This window comes from Mastigoproctus giganteus, chromosome 13, assembly GCF_048544385.1.
Source record: "Mastigoproctus giganteus isolate SK-2022 chromosome 13, ASM4854438v1, whole genome shotgun sequence".
In the NCBI taxonomy this organism is placed as follows: Eukaryota; Metazoa; Arthropoda; class Arachnida; order Uropygi; family Thelyphonidae; genus Mastigoproctus; species Mastigoproctus giganteus.
Window position 1 is genome coordinate 111,925,593 of NC_143587.1, and position 25,280 is coordinate 111,950,872.

General features: G+C 36.1%; 1 protein-coding gene across 1 annotated transcript in view; it reads right to left on the minus strand.

The window, feature by feature from the left end:
- Positions 1-2,069: 2,069 nt before the first annotated feature.
- The window catches only part of LOC150076364 (ras-related and estrogen-regulated growth inhibitor-like protein A), a 43,343-nt gene continuing 20,132 nt past the window's right edge, over positions 2,070-25,280 (minus strand). Inside the window, exons 3-4 of the mRNA XM_090388030.1 lie at positions 13,773-13,849; positions 2,070-2,827 (exon numbers count right to left, since the gene is read on the minus strand). Of these exons, the coding sequence (XP_090244156.1) occupies positions 2,387-2,827; positions 13,773-13,849 (518 nt within the window). The 3' untranslated portion in view covers positions 2,070-2,386. The remainder of the gene's footprint in view (positions 2,828-13,772; positions 13,850-25,280) is intronic.

Genomic DNA, 25,280 nt, shown 5'->3' on the forward strand with positions numbered 1-25,280 from the left:
CTAAAGAAATGTAATAAACTATGTAGTATCAATATATACAGGTAAATGTATTCAGGATCGGTCTTTCAAAACGATCCTGAATATATTTGCAGAAACATGAAAAGGCGTGAGTCTTCTTTGCCGCAAGGTACGTTCAACACGACTTATCAGAGTGGCATTTTGACTGTGACATATTTTCTAAATATGTCATATTTCATACTTCTAAATCCTGAAATTACTTACCTTAAATAACCTCAAAACAAATAAATTCAAAGTTAATAACAATAACGACAAAATGACGAGTTCTGAACGTATTAAATGTAACAAATGGCAATGAGTGTATGAGCTCGCGTGCGCAACGTGGGGACATACAGTGAGCTGTGATGGAATCCGAACAATTAGTTATTTCTTTTAAGGTAGACTGCATGCACTAGTTGAGAATTTTGCAATTAGTAGCAGAGTTTTTTTATTATTTTTTTTCAGAACAAAGGACACGATTGTGCGAACGCACAAATTGTTAAATAGTTAAAGTGCAAATTGTTAATCTGAAAAAAAAAAAAAAAAAAAAAAAAGCCTTATCAACTTAGACAACAGTTTGTTTAACAGTTAACATCTTCCTGTGGCTCCATCTATGAAGTGGCAGTTGAACTATTCTCGTTTGTAATACAAAACTGGCCCGTTCCGTAAAATAAAACTATTCGGAATTTTTAAATTTTAACAACTTTGTGCACACCTAAGAAGAAATATCTTCAGTTTGAGACCACTTCCAGTTCAATCGGTTAAGCCTGTCGTTCACATTGATGGAGTAAAGAAAACGGCTTCCGTATTAAATATATAGATTATCCTTGTTGTCTGTTGTCCGCTGAGGTTATGCTGTGGACCACAATTTGTTTACCAACAAAAATATTCTTTCATTAATGATATTCGTCTCAGGTTAGCATAGAGCAAAATTGATTACTTTTTAAATCTGTATGTAGAGCAAATTCTCATTATCAAAATGTTCATACATCTGAACTCATTTTACATCTGTATGATTTTTTCCTAGTTTGGAGTAAATTGTGTATTTTTTTTTTTACATGTACAGTACTTTAATGATTTTTCAGTATCCTGCCAGAATATTCAATTTTAAGGCTTATCCACTTAAATGTACCCATTTTTAAATAGAAAAATTTAAATATGTCTCTGATAAGACCTTTAAAAATTAATAATCTGTGGCATGCTACCGCCATTTAAATTAAGCTATAGCACGCCATAAATACCTCACATTACTGTCTTTTGCACAAATTTCAAGGACGGTTCGGTATACTTTTTTATTTTGAACTGTCTTCAGTTAATTTAGACTATAGACAGTTGAATGCAATTCTTTCTTTCTTTGCAGAATATTATTATTATTGATAATTATAATCGACAGGAAAATTCACTTTGGATTTTTTATTCTTGTGATTCATGAATCCAGGGTCCAGAGAATCCTTTAATATATATATATTTTAGAAATTAAAACATCATATTGCGTAAGTGTCATTTAACTAAAAAAACATTATTAACTTAACATCATCTGCCTGACAGATAATATTGTGCGTAGTATGGTGCTGCCTGTAGAAAAAAAATCAGAAGACACAGTGAGGAAAAGGTAAAAAATTGTATTTTTTACAACTGACTCATACTTCAGATTTTTACATGTAGTCTGTATACAGTAATAAATAATCTTGGCTTAAATAAAAATTATTTGTAATGGAATAAAAAAAAAGAAGGAAAAAAAAAATTTCGCTCCTAGTTTTCTAAGAAAGTTTATGCTTTCTGGTTGTTTATTTTCTTATAGTCTCTGACGTCAAAGTCCTCCTGTTGCCAATTTTAATAATAAATTTCACACAGAAACACGTCCCTCGGATAACTGCTAGAATGCAGCACCCTTGGATACTGAAGAATCTCGTTATTCGAACGCTTGTGCGATAAAAACATTAAGGAAAAGTTCTCAATCATCGGCACATTTTAGGAAAAAGAATATTGAAAATGCTGCTTTTCTAGTTTTATTAATTTCCGAACTGATATTGAAACCTGGAAAAGCTGACGAATGAGAGAGATATTTCACATGGAATACTGTATAAATATACAGGGAATTATTTTTCCTCCAACTTTGTGTTGTCCTGTGAGTACTTTTCATCTCGGCACGCAGTCACAGGCCTTTTACGAGTGTACTTCTGGATTAAACCTAACGGAGTCCAATCTTTCATACCGTTTCAGAACCGCAAGGGTTACCTGCTTCATTTATTAGCGTTGGCCCCCTCCCCTTTGGTGAGTCTCGAGGTGCTGACCCTTTCCGTAGGACACGCATGGTGTGCATATTTCACGGTTACCGATAGAGCTTCCGGCTCTACGTGATGCGCCACTAATGCTGTCCTCCGCTGCCTCATAGCGATACTGAGGGCCTCTTCTTACCTTCATTCAGGTTGTTCTTGCCAAACACAGCACTGATGATCTTGGAGACCGTCATCACGCTGATTTTCCTTTTGCCTGGAAGTGAGTTACTCAGTTTCATGCTCCGTGTTTCTCGAAGCAAAGTCTGGAAAGCTAGAGTTACTCCCATATGACTTTCCGCTGCAGAAACCTCATAGAATTGGCATTCGAAGTGGTCCGACAGTTCCTGTCCTTCCGTTATCCGAACTTGTCTCACGTGCTCCAAATCTCTTTTGTTGCCGAGCAGCAAGACAGGAGAGTGACGTAACGCCATGTTTTCCCGAATCTCCCGTACACAGTCAGCTGCCACCAGAAAACTTGACCTGTCTGCAATGCTATACACAACTACTAGAGCATCTCCCCAGGTAACCTTCTCAGACGGAAACACGTCCTCCTGAAAAAGAAAGAAACACTCATCATCAATGCTAAAGTTCCTTAGTTTTGTAAAAGAAAGTTTTCAGTAATTACAATTAAAAAAAAAAAAAAAAAAACTCAAAATTCTAGATTCAATCAATAAAATGCATTCCTGCTCATTTGCCTTTACAATTACAATTACTTTACAATTATTACTTTAAAAATGAACTTTCACCATAGTTTCATTTCAGTATTTAAAATTTAAATAATTTTATTATAGTATTTAACAAGTAATCCCTTATCATTACAGCACTAATTTCCAAAACTGAAGGATATTGTTTGAATATATACTTTTACATATAATATAAAAAAATACGATGCTGTCTATATATAAATTTAGAATATCCTATTTTCAAATTACTTTGAAGTGCGCAAAAAATTACATGTAATACCGAACTTACAGATCCAGTTTAATCAACCCACCCACACCCATGAAAATAGGTAAATAAATCGCCAATACCAAGATAGTCGCCATTACCTTAAATATGTTGCTCTTCCTTATTGGTTTTAATATGTAGTAATGATATTGCTGCAGGTACAGGAACTCCCCGACTTACGCAAGGGTTGCGTTCTGCTGAACACTACGTAAGTCGGAATTTCTCCCATGCTTGTGCAGCACTCGCAACTGTGCTGGCTGAATTGAATCAAAAAAGAAATGGTCGACGAACATGTAAATAGAATTATTTTATTATACTTATTCAATTTTTTATCTCAGACGCAGGAAAAATTACACAAACGTGCAATTAAAAAAAAAAAATTCAAAATTATAAAATTACAAAAAAAAAAAAGAGGAGACAGGCATAACGTCAGTAAGTTTTGCCTCTTGGGCATCGTTGCCGGAATCAACGTCATCAGCTGATAAGTACGCCGCTGTGGAGGGGGAGGGCTGTGGAGATTTAGAAGGGATCGGCCGCTCAACGCTAAAGAACATATTAATGGATAACTGGACGGTGGCTTTTTTTCTTTTCATCTTAGATTTATTTGTAGCAAGCAGACATATCATTTACCCTCTGTTAACTTTTAAGAATCGTTCGCTGTCAGGATCCCACTTCTTAAATTTCGCCATTGCCGATGTAATTTCACGAAATGCCATTGCCAATCTCTCTGGTGATCAAGCGTCTCGGCTCCTCATTTGGTTCATCTTGAGCTTCGTCAGCATTATCTTCTTTCACCATCGCTGCCTGCAAGCCAATAAGTTCTTCGTTAGATAAATCCTTCTCTTCTTCCTCTATTAACTCCTCCACGTCTTTGGCGTAAACTCCAACTGAAGTAGCTCTGCAATCTTTATAACCTTATCTGTAACCTCTTCATATGATTCGTCTTTTTCAAATCCTTCGAAGCCTTTTACGTGGAGACCGTATTTCTGATATATGTTTTCTTCCATGCGCCATTTAAACAACTTTTAGTAATTTCCGCCCAGGCCTCATTAATGTTTTTAAGATGGCGTGGTTAATATCGTAAGATTTCCAAAAGTCACTTAACGTAAAATGTTTCTCATCGTCTACTGCAGACAATGCCTGAGAAAATGTTGTGCGTAAATAGTATGCTTTTATCGAAATAACACCCTGATCCATAGGTCGGATGAGTGAAGCCGTGTTTGGCGGTAGAAATATCACTCTCACACTCGAATTGAAATCATGTAGATGTGTAGGATGTCCAGGAGCATTATCTAATAGAAACAAAATCTTGAAAGGAACGTCGTTGTCTTTACAATATTTTTCAATCTCGGGATTCAAATCCTTCGAAGCCTTTTACGTGGAGACCGTATTTCTGATATATGTTTTCTTCCATGCGCCATTTAAACAACTTTTAGTAATTTCCGCCCAGGCCTCATTAATGTTTAAAAGATGGCGTGGTTAATATCGTAAGATTTCATGGTAGAAATATCATGAAATCTTACGATATTAAGATGTTTCTCATCGTCTACTGCAGACAATGCCTGAGAAAATGTTGTGCGTAAATAGTATGCTTTTATCGAAATAACACCCTGATCCATAGGTCGGATGAGTGAAGCCGTGTTTGGCGGTAGAAATATCACTCTCACACTCGAATTGAAATCATGTAGATGTGTAGGATGTCCAGGAGCATTATCTAATAGAAACAAAATCTTGAAAGGAACGTCGTTGTCTTTACAATATTTTTCAATCTCGGGAATGAAGCAGCATTTAAACCAATCCTCAAAGAGCGATATTGTTATCCATGCTCTCTGGTTCGATCGGAAATGCACGGGTAGGGTGGCTTTATCGATGCCCTTAAATGCACGAGGAATTCCAGACTGGTACACAAGCAGTGGTATTAATCTGTAATCCCCTGCTGCATTAGCCCCAAGCAAGAGCGTGGCCATATCTTTTGACGCCTTGAAACCTGGCATTGTATTTTCCTCTTCGGCAATGCATGTTCGATCCGGAATTTTTTTCCAGTACAGAGCAGTCTCGTCAATGTTAAAAATTTGCTACATTGAATAGCCGCCTTCATCAATAATTTTTTCCAGCACATCACAAAATTTCTCTGCAGCTGCAGAATCGGCACTGGCGACTTCACTGTATGTACTTTAATGTTTTGGAAACAGCGTGATGTTTGAACCTATTAAACCACCTGTTGCTTGCCACGAACATGGGTTGGGGTTTGCCGTACTTATCCTTAATATCTTCATAAATACTTGAATGGCCATTGGAATCAGGGGCACTTGCTTCTGAATCTGATTTTCCATCCATGTTATTAATAGCTGAACTTCCATCTTCGATACCTGAACACTGTTTTGTGATCACTGTTGATCTTAAGTGCGTTGATCCTTTGACATGTTCTTTTATACGCGCACTGTCCTTTAAAACAGTATTCACTGTTTCCGTGCAATAGCTGACAAACTGTCACGCATCGTGCTTCTTAATCATTTTCATCTTCATTTCCAAAGCATATTTGTTTCGTTTCCAGGCACTACCACCAATTGCACTTTCCGTTGGTCGCTTTTCCTTCATCATTGTACACCGTAAATATGAATGAAGCGAAGTTTCTGAAAATTTGTTTTTATATGATTAGATTTCAGTGAAGGGTAACACATTTCACCATAATACCGTAACGTAAAAACCCACACAATTCCAGTTATCGGGATTATTGCAAATACAATAAGATCGAGTTTACTACCCATTTTTAATAGATTGCGCTAACAGAAAAGCCCAATAAACCGGAAAGTGCAAATTTTTTTTTATTGTTTTTTGGTCGTAACCTCCAGAAACGTGCTTTAGAAAAATATCACAAAGGAGTTCAAAAGTGATTCTTATAACGGATGCAATTTCCAATTTCCATTATAAATAGGATGTTTTAGAGAGATAAATGTCTTAGTAATATAGCGATTTTTTTTTTTTTTTCCCGAGTTTGCACCAGCCGGCAAAAACTTACGTAAACTTGAATTTGCTTAAGTCCAGTATTACGTAAGTGAGGGAGTTCCTGTATTGTATTTTAAGTTTGATGTCTAAGTATGCTGATGGTGCAAAGATGGTACGGTGATTAATGACGGTTATCAGGATATACTTCCTTAAGATTTAGATAACCTAAGCGGACGGGCTGTAAAGATACAATCGAAGAAACTGAATAACATTGATAAATGCAAGGTGCTCTATTTGGGTAGTAATCCCAGAATAACATACAATTTGGGTAGCACTGAACTCAAGATAGTTGATAAGTAAAAAAAAAACCTGAGGGATAATTGTACAGTTCGATATGAAATTCTTCGACCAGTGAAGTTCGTATATACTATATAGATCATCCTATCAATGATACATACGAACTTTTCCATCCTGGTGAAAAAGGTGATTATCCGATTGTATAAGGCAATGATTAGGCTACATCCAGAATATTGCATACAGGTTTGAAAACCCCATTTTAGGAAGGATATGATTTTATTGGAAAGGATGCAGGGAAGAGCAACAAGATTAGTTGTAGGCACAAAAGGATAGTCTTACAAAGAAAGACTAGGGGTTCTGTAAATTGGACTCTGTGCAGTAGGCACTAGTTGTGGACGTGGTAGTTTTGAATCAATTTAAGGAACGTTTGGACAAATTATTGGCAATAATGGGAAAACGAAGTGGGCAATTTTTTGGATGGTGCTGTATAAACTTGACTTCAATGCATCATGTTCCAGTACTAATACAATCAACCCTTATTTGGCGATGAAATTAAATGTAGAAAAATTGGTAGTCCACAAGATAGAAAGAATACAAAAACACCACAGTATTTAGCAGTCACGTGCAATTGGGCCACGATCAACTAAAACGCGCGCGCCCTCGCTTTATTAATTAAATTTTCCCATTCTCTCTGAGGATGGGAAAATTTAATTAATGGAAAACTGGCTTAAGATCTGCATTGATTTTTAAAAATTTCTAGGCGATTTTCGTGATGTCTGAAACAGCCGCTGGCGAATTTTACCCAGTGTTTCATTACTGAGCGCTATGGTGAACGGGATTGATTGTTGTTTCTCACGAAAACGACCGGTGAGGGGTAGAACAGCTGCCGTGGCCGAGTGGTCAAACGTGAGGGTGTACGCCTTTTATTTGATCGTGGCTCAATAACACGTGACTGCTAAATACTGTGGTGTTTCTGCATTCTTTTTCTCTTGTGAACTCCTCTGATCCTGTTTTATTGTCAGTTTATTTCAAACTGAAAAGCTGGAATGTCACCTGTGCGCATTTGTGACATTTTCCATAAGAATGAATCGTAAGTAATATTTAGCAATGAACAGGCTTTGAACTTGTGAATAACATTTTTGTTTTAAAATGTTTTCTACACAAATGGACAATGAAAGAGGTTCAAAAGCATATGCACAACACTATGTATTAGAATGATATAGTAATGTATTGGCATATTGTCTTCTGTAAATACACTGCATTTTTCTAAGAAAAATGTCGTGGTATTAGGTTTTGCTACTTTACGATCACCGCTGTATATAACTCCACTGTACCTTTATAAATAATAATTATTATTATATAAAAATTATCTGAAGCTGTGGTGTGATAGTATAGACCAGTGTTTCTCGAACTGTGTTCCGTGAAAAATCGTAATTAAAAATTAAAAAAAATAAATAATAAATAAATAAATAAATAATAAATAAATAAACTATTATTAAAATAAATGACCATGGATTTGTGATTGAATAAAGGAATTTTAAAACGAGAAGCAAAGTACTTCTAGTAGTGCAACTGTGGTCGGTGAAAACGAACACAATATTGTCACACTTCAAAGTGAGGATGAACAATCGCAGCCTTTTGTTCCCCAAAAAAAATTCAAAGTGAAAAAATAAGAACTAACTAATAAAAGACCAAAACGAAAGAATGATGATAGTTATTTGAATTTCTGCTTTACATATGTTGTAAATAAAGATGCTCCTGATGCACAGTGCGTCGTATGTAATAAAATATTACAAACAGTTCTTTGGCTCCGCTAAACTTGTGTTTCGTAAGTGTTCCGTAAATATATGTGTTTTTCCGTCAATATATTGTGAGATGAAAAGTGTTCCGTGACTAAAAAAAATTGGGAAACGCTGGTATAGACATTGATATTAGATTTGAACGTTAACGGTGTTAAAATACAGAAGTGAGCCTGAGTCTAACAATTCCAAAGTATGAGGCTGGGATGTAGACTAAGGGGAGTGGGGGACAACACCGTTCAACGATATATTTTTTGCTAAGCTCTTGAGGGTCTCATAAAATTTGAAACAGCGGACGATCTCCCACGTCTAGAACCGGCCCTAGTAGAATAATTAGCAACATATAATGGGGATTTTATTATATTATTATTTATTTTTCTTTTTGGCTTATACAGTCGAAGCTCTTTATAGCAACCCTCTTTTTAACGTCCCACACGTTATAACGTCCTATGTGGTTGATTTCTCATTTTGATTCATCTATGATGCTAAACACTGACTCAAATCGATAAAATGCCTTTATTAAACAAAAATTCACATACTGACTGTATATTAAAATAAAATTAAAATGAAATAAGATGGTATATAACAAAAATAAAATGCGATAAAATATAAAATTAAAAGCACTAAAAAGCTATTTAAAATTACTAAAAACCACTAAAAAAGGAGCTTTCTGCAGAAGCGGCCGCCTTTATCAGCATTTTATCATTAACCTAATGCGATTTTTGAACAATTGATATAACGCCCTTCCAATATAACGATCGTTTTCTCATTCCCTGGGGGGTCGTTATATAATGCTTCGACTGTGTTTTTATTTTAAGCCGAAAGATCCTGTAGCTGAATCATCTTATTCAAACGATTTCGCAGTAGAAGGAGATGCCATTTTGGTTCTTCTGCTACTACTAATGTTATATCTGGATATAAAGAAGATGTTAAAACTGTTGTGTATTTCTGGCCTCACTCTTGATATGTGGTGATTAGATAGAATTTGTATATGTAGTTAACTTGTCAACAAATATATGACTTCCGTCACCTACTATGGTCGAGCTAAAGACGGTTAGCTTACATTTTTCATAAAAAAAATATATGCAAAATGCAAACGTGAGTCGTGCTTTGTACGTACAAAAGTAACACGAGTACAAATTTTTGATCACTCTAAATCCAAATAATAACACGTACGCGCGCACACGCGCACACACACACACACACACACACACACACACACACACACACACACACACACACACACACACACACACACACACACACACACTATGAAATTTCGAATTGGAAAACTGGAATTGAAGTACCAGCATTCTCTCACTGGAGTTTTATATTACTGGTGTTGGGACTAAGCATATTAGATCCTTATTGGTGGAAATTTGGCCTAAACATGCAATACAGTACTTTTCATAAATGCTGTCCACGTAAAGGTTCAAAGTATATTATAGTCACGTTTCGGTGCTTTTATTTCATTGTGTTAATGTGCTTATTTCTGATGTCTCAACATATCTACCTGCTTTCATAGTTTTTGATTTCTGACTGTTCAGGTTATTCAGTTATACTTGATTTCTGACCACACTCCAGTCACAACCCCATCTAACGGCGACGTCGAACTTTAGATGTTTATAATTCTGTTTTGGAAACCAGTGAATGCATCTTACTCATGGAAACATTTCAAATGGGAGTTTATAACACATCGTAGTTGAGCCCGGAAACCTTGATATTATATACATAGGTGGACGCGTTTACATATATTGTAAGCAGACCAGAGCCTAAAGGAGAATCCTTTATTTCGGGTAGACTTGATGCTCCCATCATCAATAGGCTCATCATTCTACCCAAAGATAACAGAAGAGCAACTAATCATCAAACATCTAGGATCCGACCTGCCCTCAACCAAATCAGCTCGCTCAGTCATGTTTCCAGCAATCAAGATTGGTCTCCTGAACGACCTAAATATTAACCCTTGCGTCGACAAGCCATACAGATCAAAAGTCTTTGCGGATACCCACACAATACAGTACTGCAATTTTAGTTGTTTTAAGTTTACTCCGCTCTCCATAGGCTTCTGTGTCTGCGGACAAATTGTACTCCTCTCCTGTTCCGGACAGCTTTCTACAACTTGCCTGTTCTCTCGCACTGTGCTTCGAGGGATGTTGAATTTATTTAGAAAATTTATCCTGAATATTGCGTTAGCCTGCTGTAATAAATTTCAGCTGTATCTTTTATATTAATGTATATATTGTTAATTTGTTATTGTTATGTTTATCCTCCTAGAAAATGTTTGCTGTGTAGGGGTAGATGTAACTTCTCCTTTTCCTTTACTTGAATAAATAAATAAATAAATCCTGAGGAATTTAAAAGGAACTGAAACCTTACCTTCGACAACAACAGATAAATGATGGCTACTAAGCAGTTGTTAAGAATATTAAGTAAAGCGACACATATACCATGGTAGAAATTTTAAACAGGATCGGAATGAACAAAATCAAATACATGACATATATCAAGGAATAGTGACTGTTTATATTTATCAAGATTAGCACGTACATTGAGTCTGTGCCTACTTTTATTAGTTACATGGTTCTTATTGAACCGCTTGATACCAGGGCAACACCATTTGAAAATTATTTCCGATCTGGTACATCCCTTAATGGCTGCAGTATATCCATCTCTGAATGGGTTCTTTCTACAGGTTAATTTTCTTTTTATACTCCGGCACAACCATCAAGTCAGTGGTTGTGCCGGAGTATAAAAATTTGAATCCAAGGATGCTTTCATAATTACTTGAGAGTATACCGCACAGGTGGTACGTTTCTCTGGGTTACTTCTACACATATGCAGTACTTTGCATTTGTCAATGTTAAACTTCAGTTGCCAATTCTCAGCCCATCTGCCCAGCTTTTCTAGATCCTTTTGCAGTAGCATACTATCATTAGTGTTATGAACAACCCTGCCAACCTTTCTGTCATCTGCAAACTTGGACATTAAGCCTGATATACCTTCATCAATATCATTGATAAATATACTAAACAACAATGGGCCCAACACTGAACTCTGGGGGGGCTATACTAATAACATTAGTCCATGAAGAGCAGTGTTCATTGATTACCATTCATTTCGTCTCCCACTCAACCCCCTTTCATCAATTGTAGCAACTTGCCCTTAATGTCATACTGCTCCAATTCGTACCGCAGTCTTCCATGTGCAACAGTATCAAAAGCTTTCCTGAAATCCAAGTATATGATATGAAAATTATTTTTTGCATCCAGTTCCTTTGACCAATCAATCATCATGGTATCCAATCAAATTTTTCAGACAAGACTTTCCGTTAACAAACCCATGCTGTATCTGAATTATTTCTGCAGTCTTGTCTAGATGATCCTGCAATGCTTCTTTAACCAGTGACTCCATTATTTTCCTTGGAACAGTTAAACTAACAGGTCTGTACTTACTTGTGTCACCCTTTGATCCCCTTTGTAAATTGGGGATACATTTGCACATCTGTAGTCCGTGGGGGACCTAACCTGAGTCCAATGATGCTTTCATAATTATGGCTAAGGATTTGCTTACTCTCTTTGCGCCTCCTTTAATACAACTGGATAGATCCCATCTACCTCAGGTGCCTTTCTTATGTTTAACTTCGACAGTTATTCCTCCAATTTCCTCTTAGCTATTACAAAATCATTTAGCTTCCTGTTAAAGCTTGAAAAACGTCTGGCCTCCACTTCCCTAGAGAATTCCTAATGTGTGACTGTAGATGCAAAATGCTCATTCAAATTGTCAGCTTGATGAGCAGGATCATCAACAGTCGAACCATCGATATCAAGTGGATCAACTTGATTTATCCCTTTCCTTCTAGCGTTTATATAAGTAAAGAAGTCTTTGCTGCTTTTCTTGCATCCTTTGCCAAAGATTTCTCGTAATCTGCCTTCGCTTGCCTAACCTCCTTTGTTACTTAATTATAGACTAGCTTATATCTACCATAAGCTTCTGTGTCTTCTGATGATTTATATGCATCCCATGCATTTTTCTTCTCTGCCACGAGTCTCATTAGTTCATCTGACATCGTCGTATCTGTGGGATAAAACGGAACTATCTTTTGGGAGTAGAGATCTGTAACCATCGAGTTTGCAACAGCTGTGGGAAGTAATTGGGTTAAATGGACCAGCATCCCTAGCACATTCTGCTCCTTGTTGAGCCTGTGTCACGACGAGTCCAGGTTGTTCTGAATGCTGATGGGCGAGGATGAAGAAATTAAGAAACTTGAAAATTAACGTTTCAAAGATATTGGAAATAGCATTGAATATGATATTGGGGTACTAATGCATGGGATCAGTTCTAAATTCCCTTTTTTATTGTAATTACTGTGAACGTGTTTAAAAAAAATCTCAAACTATTATATTAGAGTCACCTTTAATTTCTTATATATGTGTTAGGTCTGTAAATTGCGTGTTCTCTGGTTGATTTTCCTGTTTTGCTGGATGAAAAAACCCCCGTTTCTGGGAAACAAAAAAACCTTGCTATTTACACCTGCGACTAACTAACTAATTCAGCAACGGAGTGAAAAAAGCCCATTAAAATTCATCGCGTCATCGACGGGATTCAAACCCGGTCTTCTTCCACCCGTTGTCGGTGATGATAACACTGTGCTACCGCGCAGACTGTGTGCATGTTTAAAAGCGATAGAGTAACAAACACTATGAAGACAGTAGTTGACCAAAATGACCAGAAGAAGAGATTATGTAGCCGGCCGCCGTAGCTGACTGGTCAGGCGCGAAGGTACATAAGTACGCGTGCTTTGAGTGACTGCTGAATACGGTGATTTTTCTTGTACTCTTATTATCTTGTGAAGTCCTCTGACTGGGTGGTCGTACCGGAATATAAACAAAAAAATTATTTTTATATTTCTTTAAAAAAAAAAAAAATGTAGAAACAGCTGGATTAGGGTCAGTAAAATATTTTAGTGACACACTGATAAAGTTATGATGGTATGATTTTGTTGCAAGAATTGAATAATCCTTTGAAAAATAAAGATATTTGCTAGCAAAACCTCCAAGATCGTATTAATTTTCCCATCATTTTATATCTGTTATAATCAACCCTTTTAGACGTTACAGTTCATCCACACGTGGAAGGACAGTACATTGTTGTGAAAATAATTTATAAATTAGAATTTTAATATGAACTTTACGGTTCTTTTAGTGGTCTGTCTAGAATTACAAAATAATAACCTTTCATATACGTGAATTTTGTCTTCATTACATTATCAATTGCTTCATGTAGAAGCAAAAACAAAAAATGTAACAGTTGATCTCTGTTTCCGTTGCATATCCTCCCGTGTCTTCCAACTATAAATCATTATTCTTGTAAACTCATATGTTCCTGTATATCACCTCAGATGGCTTTGCTTAACAGAAAATGTTTATCGTCAAAGAATGAGGAAAGTTGATTCTGAAATTGAAACGAATGCTCTCTGAGTGGTAAACAGAAAATTGGAACCTACCTGGTCTCTTGACGTGTCCAAGATTTCAAGGTCATAAAGAACATTATCCAGTTGCATTTGAGAGCAGTACAGAAGATCTGTAAAAATAAAGAATTATTATTTTCACTAATTTTCTAATTTCTACTTGAATACCACAATAATATTCTGGTATTTTAAATAGCAAATTCTGGACCCTACAGCTTAGGCTAGACTTCCAGAAGTTCTAATTAGGGAAGAATAGGGTTCCAGAATTCACAGCTTTCTTAGTAATTAGGGTGAGTGGGTCTCACCAAAATTACAAAGTTGCAATTAAAAATTCTAATTATATGGATTTTTTGATATTTCATATAGCAAAAGCTATATAGCCTAGATAATAGAAATAGCAAACTCTCAATAACACTCCCGCTCATAACGCTATTCCGCTTTTAACGTTTTTTTCTTGTTGTCCAATGCAATACAAATATTATGAATTTTTTTAACGGCTACAGTGCCGTGACCACCAAATACGGAGGATGCGGAAAGGTCAGGGAATGACCACCGCATGTCCTCGGAGCAATATGGCCTTAGTTGCTAATGCTCCTAAAAACCAAATAACAAACAAACAAACGGCTGCAGTACTTTACTTTTGAACGGTTTTCCGCTTATATTGCATTTTTTAAGGTCTCAAGAAGTTAAAAATCCTGTTATAACCCTCCTTCTCTTGATTTTTGGCTTTGAGAAAGGAATCATAAAGACTAAATTCTAGGAATCTTTCATGGTGCTTTACTTCGTAGAAATCGTTTCCGATGCAAGTGACATTTTTTTATATTTAACTGGAGCCTTTGAAGATAAATAGGCCACTTTTTACAACTCAGAGTCTAACTATTTGTGATTGCATACGGACATGTTTTTTTTTTGTTTTTTTTTATCATTGTGTATGAGTGTTTAACATGGCATTAATAAATTTCATTAATGAAAATACTATTATTATTATGTTAACAATACATTTAATATTAGTATTATTGTTGTCAAATTATGCAAGGAAGCAAGCTTATATAGTATCAGCTAAAAATTATTTTCCACATCACCTGTCCACCTTCTCTAATAATTTATCCAATTCTTCCTTACATTTATTCAAACTACCCACTTCCACCACACTAGGTGGTAGTTTGTTCCAGCAATCGGTTACCCTCTGGCTGAAAGCAAATTTCAGCACATCTCAACATTTAGCTTATTCAGTCCATTCAGAGCCTTCAACTTTTCAATTATATCTCCTCGCATGTACCTACATTCCAGACGCTGCAGTTTGAAAAGGTTAAGCTTTTCCCCCCTTCTAAAATGAGGCTTTCAAACCTGTATGGAGTACTCAAGATGTCCCATCCATTGCTTTGTATAACTTTGTATGTCCCAACCATTGCTTTGTATAACAAGATAATCGCCTCCTTATTCCCGCTAGCAAACTTCCTGTAAATCCCTGACAGACCTCTATTAGCTATCCTGGCTATCTGTTTACACGGTTCAGAGAACATGTGTGACTTCACAGTTATCTACGTTCTTTTTCGTTCTCTGCTGCCTTCAATGCTGTACCACACAGTTGATATGTTATTCTGGGATTACTGCTGCCCATGTGCAATACCTTTCATTTCTCAATGTTAAATTTCAATTGCCGCTTCTTAGCCCATCTGCCTAATTTTTCTAGATCTTGTTGCGGTAGTATACCTTGATTACTCTCATTATCCACCCTTAATAATGGTGTAACTTCTCTTTAACTAGAATAAAATAAATTTAAATTTAAGAAAATAATAACTAGTGACTCCATTAGTTTTCCTGAAACAGAATTAAGCTTGCAGGCCTGTAATTGCTCACTTCCCACTTGTTTTTCCCCTTTGTGAATTGGGGGCACATTTCCAATCCATAGGGATTTCCTTTGAATCCAAGTATGCTTTCATAATTATGGCTAAGGGTTTGCTTATCTCTTTTGCCGCTTCTTTTAATACAAATGGAGATATCCCCAGGGGATTATTTACTTTTAGGTTCAACAATGTCTCTTTTGCTTTCTTCTTGGTTATCACAAAACCATCTAGGTCACAGTTATTACTCTTGAACCGTTGGTATTCCAGTCCCTAAGAAGTTCTTCGCAAGTGAATACAGATGCAAAATATTTATTCAGTTTTTCAGCGACCTGAGCAGGATCATCAGTAGTTATGCTATTCATATCTATTGGGCCAATGTGGTTCATTCTTTTCCTTCTAGTGTTATCATAAGCAAAGAATTCCTTGCTGTTTTTCTTTGCATTTCTAGTTACAGATTTCTCACAATCTGCCTTAGCGTTTCTAACCCCTTAGCAACTTGATTACATATTACTTTGTACTTGCTGTAGGTTTCTGTGTCCCCTGATAATTTATAATCATCCCATGCATTTTCTTCTCTACCGCCACTTTCAACAGTTCATCTGACATCCATTTAGGTCTAAACCCGGAACAATATCTCTTAGTTGGTATAAAAAGGTTACGTAGCTTCTTCGATTACTTCTCTGAATGCTTCCCATTTAGAATTTGCCGTTGGTGACTTCATCAGTTGGTTCCACTGAAGGGAATTTTCACCTTTATGAAAAATAAAATACCTCTTTCTTTTACCCTTGACAGTAATATTAGCATTAGTAGAGGCATACGATGCAAGAAAGCAAGCTTATGCAGCATCAGGCAAAAAAAATACCTTCCAATTTCACCCCTCCATTCGTTCCAAATGCCTGTCCAGCTCAGCCTTAAATTTATTTAGGCTATCAACTTCCACAACAAAGGATGAAAGTATGTTCCAACAATCAACTACCCGCTGGCTAAAGGCAAATTTCCGCACATCTATTCTACAACTGTCTTTTTTCAATCTGAATTTATGCCCCCTCAAGTTCTTAATCTGAGCAAGAGGAAGAATCCCATCAGCATTCAGCTTGCTCAACCCATTCAAGGCCTTATACACCTCAATCAGATCACCTCGCAGGTGCCTACTTTCCGGGAGCTGCAATTTGCAGAACTTAAGCCCGTCTTAGAAACAGCATCCCCCTTTGTTCCCCTCACCAGTCTTCTTGCCCTTCTTTGTACTCGTTCTAGCAACTCTACATCCTTCCTAAAATGAGGCCTCCAGGCCTGTACACAGTACTCTAGGTGTGGCCTGTCCTTGCTAGCAAAATTCCTATATATCATTGACAAGACTCCATGACCTGCCCTGGCAGTCCGTCTTCACTTTTCAGCGAACTTCATATTTGACTGCACAATTACTCCCAGGTCATTTTCACTTTCCACTTCCCTGAGTGTAGTACCACACAGTTGGTACGTTTCTCTTCGGTTATTGCTACCCTTATGCAGTACTTTGCATTTGTCAATGTTAAACTTCAGTTGCCACTTCTCAGCCCATTTGCCCAACTTATCTAGATCCAGATGGAGTAGCGTACTGTCTTTACTGTCGTTAACAATCCTGCCAAACTTTGTATCATCTGCAAACTTGGACATTTAACCTGATATACCTTTATCAATATCATTGATAAATATACAAAACAACAGTGGGCCAAACACCGAACCCTGGGGAACTCCACTAATAACATTTGTCCACGAAGAGCAGTGTCCATTGATTACCACTTTCTGTCATCTCCTACTCAACCATTCCTTTATCCATTGTAGCACCTTACCGTTAATGCCATACGTCTCCAATTTGTACAGCAGTCTTCCATGTGCAACAGTATCAACAGCTTTCTTGAAATCGAAGTATTTACATCTTCCCTTAGACCCCACATAAATATATTATGATCACTGCCACCTAAATATATTATGATCACTGCCACCTATTGGTTCCTTTATCTGGATATTCTTAATACATGAAAAGTCACTACTGATAATAAGATAAAGAGTATTGTTTTCTCCCGTTGCCCCTCTAACATACTGCTATAGAAAACAATCATCTAATAAATTCAGAAAAGTCTTGATACTGAATTTATTTGTATGACTTTTTTTCATGTTGTTTTATCACACTTATAGAGTAATACACAAGGTATGTTTATTTTAATAAAAATATTTTTAAAACATTTCATTCTTTTTTAAGAAAAAAACGTTGTAGGTGCCAAAAGAGCAACTTATATACAAACCGTTGCTCCATAAACACTGAAAAAAAAAAAAAAAAAAGTTAAAAATCAATGTCATCTGACGAAATATTGATTAAAAATGAAAAGCACCCTCTGAAAAGGGAGTGCTTATAGTCTAGTTTCCTTGAAAGCGCCTTGGACTGTTTTACTGGCAAATTTTTAACTGCACTGAATAAACAGTGTTGTGCGCGCGCACACATATGCACCAATATTCTCTCTCTCTCTCTCTCTCTCTCTCTCTCTCTCTATATATATATATATATATATATATATGTGTGTGCACCAATATTCTCTCTCTCTCTCTCTCTCTCTCTCTCTCTCTATCGTAAATTAGTAAAAAATCTTTCGATTTTTTACAAATTGCATTGATTAGATAATTTATATTGGTTTATCATGAATTTTATCTTATGTTATACAGTTGCATCATTTCTGTATGTAGCCAACTACTTAAATAGTTATAAATTGGCATCATTAAGTATATCTCATATTGTGAATACCTTCACAACAAGTTGCCATGATATTGCACTACCTCGAATAAGTAACGCTTGTACGTCAGTTAACTCCCTACGTAATCTGAGGCTTTAGCCCTAAACTATTCTGCAGTCTAAATTACCCCACGCCATCAGGCATCTCTCATATTGTGGAGTTATTTCGCAACTGGGTTGTCATCATTTCAACACCAGGGTACCGCCCACCCACTGATGAGGAGCCAATAAGCTCCGAAACGGTGCCGTATGGGTGATGGTATCCGCTGATAATAAGTAACAATAGTCTTCTACTATGGTGAAGCGTTACTTATTCAAGGTAGTGCAATATCATGGCAACTCGTTGTGAAGGTATTCACAATATGAGATATACTTAATGATGCTAATTTATAACTACTTGAGTTGTTGGCTACGTACAGAAATGATGCAGTTGCACTAACTTGTACGTCAGTTAACTCTCTACGTAACCTGAGGCTTTAGCCCTAAAATATTCTGCAGTCTACTTGTATGTTCGTGTTGATATTTCTACGCATCGCAGTCTAATTTTCACAGCAGATGTATATGGATAAACTAGATCCTGCCATAGCATCAGATATGGTTTAATAGTATATACGTACAGTTCTTATGCATGCCATTCTTATTATGCAAAGCTTAACATAAAAATTTCTCTTAAAGACGAAAAAAAGTCAACAATCTTTGGATTGAGCAGAAGAGAAAAGTTTAAAAGAATTTCACAATCCTATGAACACCAGAAAATAGAAACAAATAAACATATATTTTTTTCCGAGCGGTTTGTCTATTCTATAACAATAGATGTAAGTTTTATTATAGAAATAATTATCTTTATGATTATCGGCAGTTAGGCTAAGAACATTAATAGTTCAAATTCGGTGTGGGGTTATGCGAACGAATGAAATGTCTATTAGCCTCCGTAATATTCTTTCTGTGTTCCATGCCATCATTTCTCCATATTTCATAAACTAGCTGTGTACTATAGAAATTATTTATTATTATAAAAATTTTTTCATGGTCCACATTGTATTCAGTCAAAGGTGGAGAGTTTTGTCGAAAAATTCTGACAGTTTGCATTTTTCCTTAACTCTAAACATCTGGGGTATGCAGCATTGTCTAGATCTGTGGTTTTGAACCGGAGTGCAGGTGCCGCAACAACACTGTACATTCCAGGCGTGCCACGTAATTTGGGTTTAAGTTACTTAAACTGATTTTTTTATTCATATATTTATTTCATTATAAAAAGGTGTACGGTATCTTTTTAATTTTGTGGTGATCTATAATTGACGTTTATTTAGTATCTCTATATAAAGAATAAAATTATTATATAAGTATATATAATTTGTATTTTGAATTGTAATTTTGTTTATAGTTATATTATTATAATAACTATGATATAACATATTTTTAATAACGCGCGCGCACACACACACACACACACACACACTGGGATCTAACAGGCAAAAAAATTGAGTAGGGGTGCCACAAAATAAAATAAATTACTTAGGGGTGCCGTTATTAAAAAAAGTTCTAAAACCACTGGTCTAGAGGGCACGAGCCCTAAACTTTTTAATACTAATTCTATCCCGTTCAGGCTTTTCAATTAAATATATCATGAACTTCTATCCATTCTTATATAATAATGTTGATATTTTATGCATTATCCTGCATTAAACGTGTCCAGTAAAATCTTGAACATTTCAAAATCTGAGGATAGTTTTCAGATTCCACGTTAAGTTTTTATTGCGTCATAAAAAACAGTTAATGTTCCGTTCAAGTTTCAAAATTTTATTGGCATTTTTCATGACGTATATTTGGTTAGAAGTGACATATTTTTAATTGTGCATGATGTTTTTCCTTACCTCTAAATCAGTGCTTCTCAAACTTTTTTGGATCACCGCCCCCCTAAAAAAAGCCCTTGCCAGGGCTTTTTATTTAGCTAGTTATTTAGCTTCACTTTATATTGGTGGGCTAAAAAAAAGCCCACCAACATAAAGTGAAGCTAAATAACTAAAATGAATATTTGTCTGTTTGCCTCCAAAAATGTAAATACCACCCTGCATGTATGTGTGAATTATAAAGAAAATTATTTACTGCACTTTATTCCTTCTTCGTAAAAAATTACGACTACATAAATAAAGTCAGTTATAGTCACTTAAATTAAGTCATAAAAATTAAAGTTAATTACATAAATAAGTCATGATATTAATGGAAATAGTTAATTATATTTTAATATTTAATGCAATGGATGAGCTTGGTGATTTATTAGCTTATCAATATTAGGTTTAATATCTGTAAATAGAAGTCGTAAATCGCCACGTTTAACAACATCCAGACAATTTCTTTGTTTTGTCAGCAATTCAGATACAGCACTGAAAACCGGTTTCGACTAAATATGATGTTGGAAAAGAAATAAGTAATTTTTTTACAATTCCCCACAATTCAGGATAATGGTCAGGGATTTTTTTTTTGTAACCAAATTTCCTGATATGAATTTTGAAATTTTGGCTTTAGTTTGTAACTAAATCAATTCTTCTGCTACAAAACGTTCACCATCGTCATTATTTAAAAAAGGATTTATAACCCAATCTGGAATTTTCAAATTAAGGAGATCTTCGAACCTTTCCTGCATATCTCTGTGCAACATTTCTAGATGATTACAAAAAGTTAGTCGAGTTTTATCAGCTATTTTTTCTTTTTTCTCTATTTCCAACAGATTTGGAAATTGATACAATTCACGTCGTCCTGCGTTGCGCATAAAAGGCTTTAATTTTGAAATAAATGCTCAAATTTGAGCATTATTTTATTTATTGTATTTATTTATTTATTTATCTTATTAAGGCGAAATAAGTAACTCTTATTTCGCCTTAATAAGAGTTACATCTTGTCCTTGTAAATGTAAGTTCATTGAGTTGAATCTAGTAAATAAATTTGCAAGATGAGCAATATCAGTTTTCATTTTCTTGAGGTCATTACTAAGGTCGTTGTTCCTATCTTCAAAAAACTCGATAACAGTATCAAAGAGTTCATAAAATCTGTTGAGACAGTTGCCTTTTGACAGCCACCGAACCTCGGAGTGAAGTAGCAATCGTTCAAAATCTTCACTGTTTTGATCTCAAAGCTTTCGAAATATACGATCATTCAAAGAATGTGCTTTAATTTTGTTTATAGCAGTAATAACAGTTTGTAGAGAATTGTGCAGTTGATCACCAAGTTTTTTCGCAACTAAATGCTGACGGTGAATGACACAATGAACAGTAATAATATTTGGCACAGCATTATAAGTCATAAAACCCTTGTAACGGCCAATCATTGATAGTGCTCCATCCGTTGCACAAGCAATACATTTGTAAGTGGAATTTCCCTGTCTTTAAAAAACTTTTCAGTAACCTGAAATATAGACTCGCCTTTGGTATACGTTTCTAGATATCTTGCAAATAATAATTCTTCGTTCAACTTTTCATCTTTTATGAAACGTACGTATGCTAGTAGTAAAGATTCGTTACCTGGCAGAGTTGATGGCCTATCGTCCCCCTGTTCATGCCTAACGCCCCCCATGGATAATTCAAACGCTCCCCCCAGGGGGCGATATCGCTCACTTTGAGAAGCACTCCTCTAAATCATGTTACTTAGATTAGAGAATGAAATTGTTTCTCTCTAGAATATGCAGTTCACAAAAATACTAACATTCTGATTGTTTATCATTTGTAGGAGAGGGTAGTCAGACGGGACAATCATGCTACTGAAGATACCCATGTTATTTTTGGAACAGAGTAATTTGAGAGTGCCTGTTAAGATCTGGGGAAAGGTGTAATGTAATAAATCTTGTCTCAGTCACTAAACTCCCTTGCTAGGCTAGGGTGAGTTTTTTGATTCGTGTATAATCCAATGTCTTGATGCACCTATCATAAAATTATAGTACAATAGGAGGTGATGAAGACTTTCGGCAAACAAGAAAATACTGCCCCTTCTGATTACTTGAAAAGATAATGCAAAATTCAGGAACGGCAAATTGAATAGTACGAATCCATTCAATATATACTGTACAGTATTTAATACTGTACAGTATATATTGAATGGATTCATACTATTCAGTTTGCCGTTCCTGAAAGCCAGCGTTTGAATGCTGGGTGCTTCCAAGGTTTCATATTAAAATTTTACTACCCTGAGACAAGTTTATCTGCTTTTGTGAGCTTCTAGGTATTTAGTAAACACAAAAGTAATTACACGAGTGTAATTACTTTTGTGTTTGAGGGGGGGGGGAAGGGAAAAACTTAGAAATGAGTTTAATTATGATAAAAAAGAGAGCCTTAACTTCTTGAGATTTCCTCCTTCCTTTCTTTCTCCTCTGTCTAGTACTAAATCCATTAATTTCTACAGGTGAAGAGCGAAAATGTATCCACATTTTTCATATTTCTGCTTACAACTCTGAAAAATATGAATTAATTTTGAACAGGCAGATTTGAAATTTTTACGACACTCAGTAGAGAGTGTGGCTGAAATAGTCGATCTCAGGCTAGTGTCCACCCACTGCAGGAAATTCGGATTTTTCTTCTGGCAAATAGGAAAATCTAGAAACCCCGGAATAGACACTACTTAAAGACATTATACTGACGCCTCATAGCCCCGGTTGCTTTGGCACTTAACACACACACACTCATCAGGCAGTGACCACTCGTAACGAGAGAAAACTATAAATGTCTCTTTGTTTTCTGTCTATCTATGTTTTCTTATTTATTTTGTTATCTTATCTATTTATTATTATTATTATTTTATGAAGAGAAGCAATAATATAAAATTTTTAAAACTAAATGAAGTTTGGAATCATATAGTTTTTCTCTTCTGACTAACGGAATTATCCCGACTAGAATGGGAGAGTCTCACAATTTCCTTCTTGACTTCGCAATTGGGGAATGCTCACTAACCTATGCAGTACTGGATACAACCATTTCTGATCATCGTCCCATCTTAATGGTAATTGAAAATGAAGAAATTGTGGAAGAGATCATGCACACCTACAGATCTGTGACTCCAGTCTCTCTCAATCAGCTCTGTTATGATCTCCAGCAGTCTTCGTGGGATGGGGTGATTACTACAGATGATCCTGAAATTGCGACGAACTTCTTCTTTGAGTATATCCTAAATAGTTACGAAAAATGCGCGTCATACATCAGGATCCCAGGGAATAAAAAGACCACTAGGCCAAGACGGAAATTATGCCCATTTATCTCAAACAAAATTTGTAACATGCTAAAGAAAAGGGACAAACTTGCAAGAATTGCTAGAGAAACAGAAAAGGAGGCGGACATAAACAAATACACAACGTACAGAAACAAAGTCACCGACAGTATTAGGTCGGAGAAAAGGAAATATTATAGTTCCCAACTTAAAGGCGTCATTACAAGCAAGGAAAAGTGGACAGTCTTGGACAAGCTACTACCTGGAAGGAAAACGAAATCACAGAGCTACGTTGGAGATGTAGTTGAGAACGAGGTACTCATCTCAGATTACCAGGAAAAAGCCGCAACCTTCTGTACTCACTTTATCTCAAGTGTGAATAACCTTTCTTAAACACGAAGTTGACTCTAGAGATAATGCAACAAGAGGATCTGTCAAGCACTCAGTGAGGAGCTCGTTTTTTCTCGCTCCGCTCTCAGATCAAGAGATTTTAGAAGCAGGACATCAATTAAAAGAAAAGGGAGCCCCTGGCTTTGATGAAATATCTCCTGCTCTGCTGAAAAAGGTCCTTAACTCAATTCTAACACCACTGAAGTATATTTACAATCTTTCCTTTAAATCTGGTAAATTCCCGTCTCAATTCAAAAAAGCATTGTTCCTGTTCCTAAGGGGAAAGATTGTAACTCTATCAACAATTTTCGTCCAATAGCTCTACTCTCAGTTTTTGCAAAATTATTCGAAAAAATTCTTCACGGCAGACTCATGGGCTTCCTGGAAGTCAATCAGCTTATCCATCAACAACAGTAAGCTTATCGTTCGAAAAGATCCACTGACCTGGCAGTTTTTGACTTTTGCTCTAGGATCACGGACTGTCTTGAAAAGGGTCACTATGCAATAGCACTGTTTCTCGACCTATCAAAAGCTTTCCACTGCATAAATCATAATATAAATAATAAATAAATTTTCTGTTTATACTCCGGGACGACCAAACAGTCAGAGGAGTTAACAAGATAGACAGAATACAAGAAACAGCACCGTATTCAGCAGTCACGGGCTTGAACCCCGGTCACTCAAGGCACGTGTACTTAGGCACCCGCGCGCCTGACCACTAGGCTACGGCGGCCTTTCCTACTCAACAAGCTCAACAATCTTGGCTTGAGAGGAAAAATTAAGCTTCTTCTTGAAGACTACCTTACTGATAGGCCATTTGTCGTTAAAACAAACCAGTCTTTTTTCAGACATTTCTTATTTCACCAGGGGAGTACCTCAAGGCTCACTTCTCTGACCTATCCTATTTGTTCTTTACATTAATGAATTTCTCTCTCATCTTCCATCTTCCCACCTAGTAGCGTATGCCATTCTAATCACTGATAAAGACCCTAACCAACTTCAATGCAAGATCTGTGCCCTGCTCTCTGAAATGCATAGTGGGCTACAAAAGAATCAGCTTATACTAAACCCAGAAAAATCCAAATATATGATGTTTAGGACGAAAAATAAATCATTAAATATTGATTTCGAAATAACATACAAAGGAAAACAACTCGAAAGGGTGAATGATACCAAGTTTCTAGGAATCTGGCTAGATGACAAGCTGAGTTGGGATAAACAAATGATCACCTTACGAAAGAAGACTTCGTCACTAGCAGGAATACTCGCCCGAGCGTCTGCCTGGGTACCTCCTTCCCTTCTCAGACTAGTATTCCTTTCCTTAATACAGCCTCACTTCACGTATGGAATCAT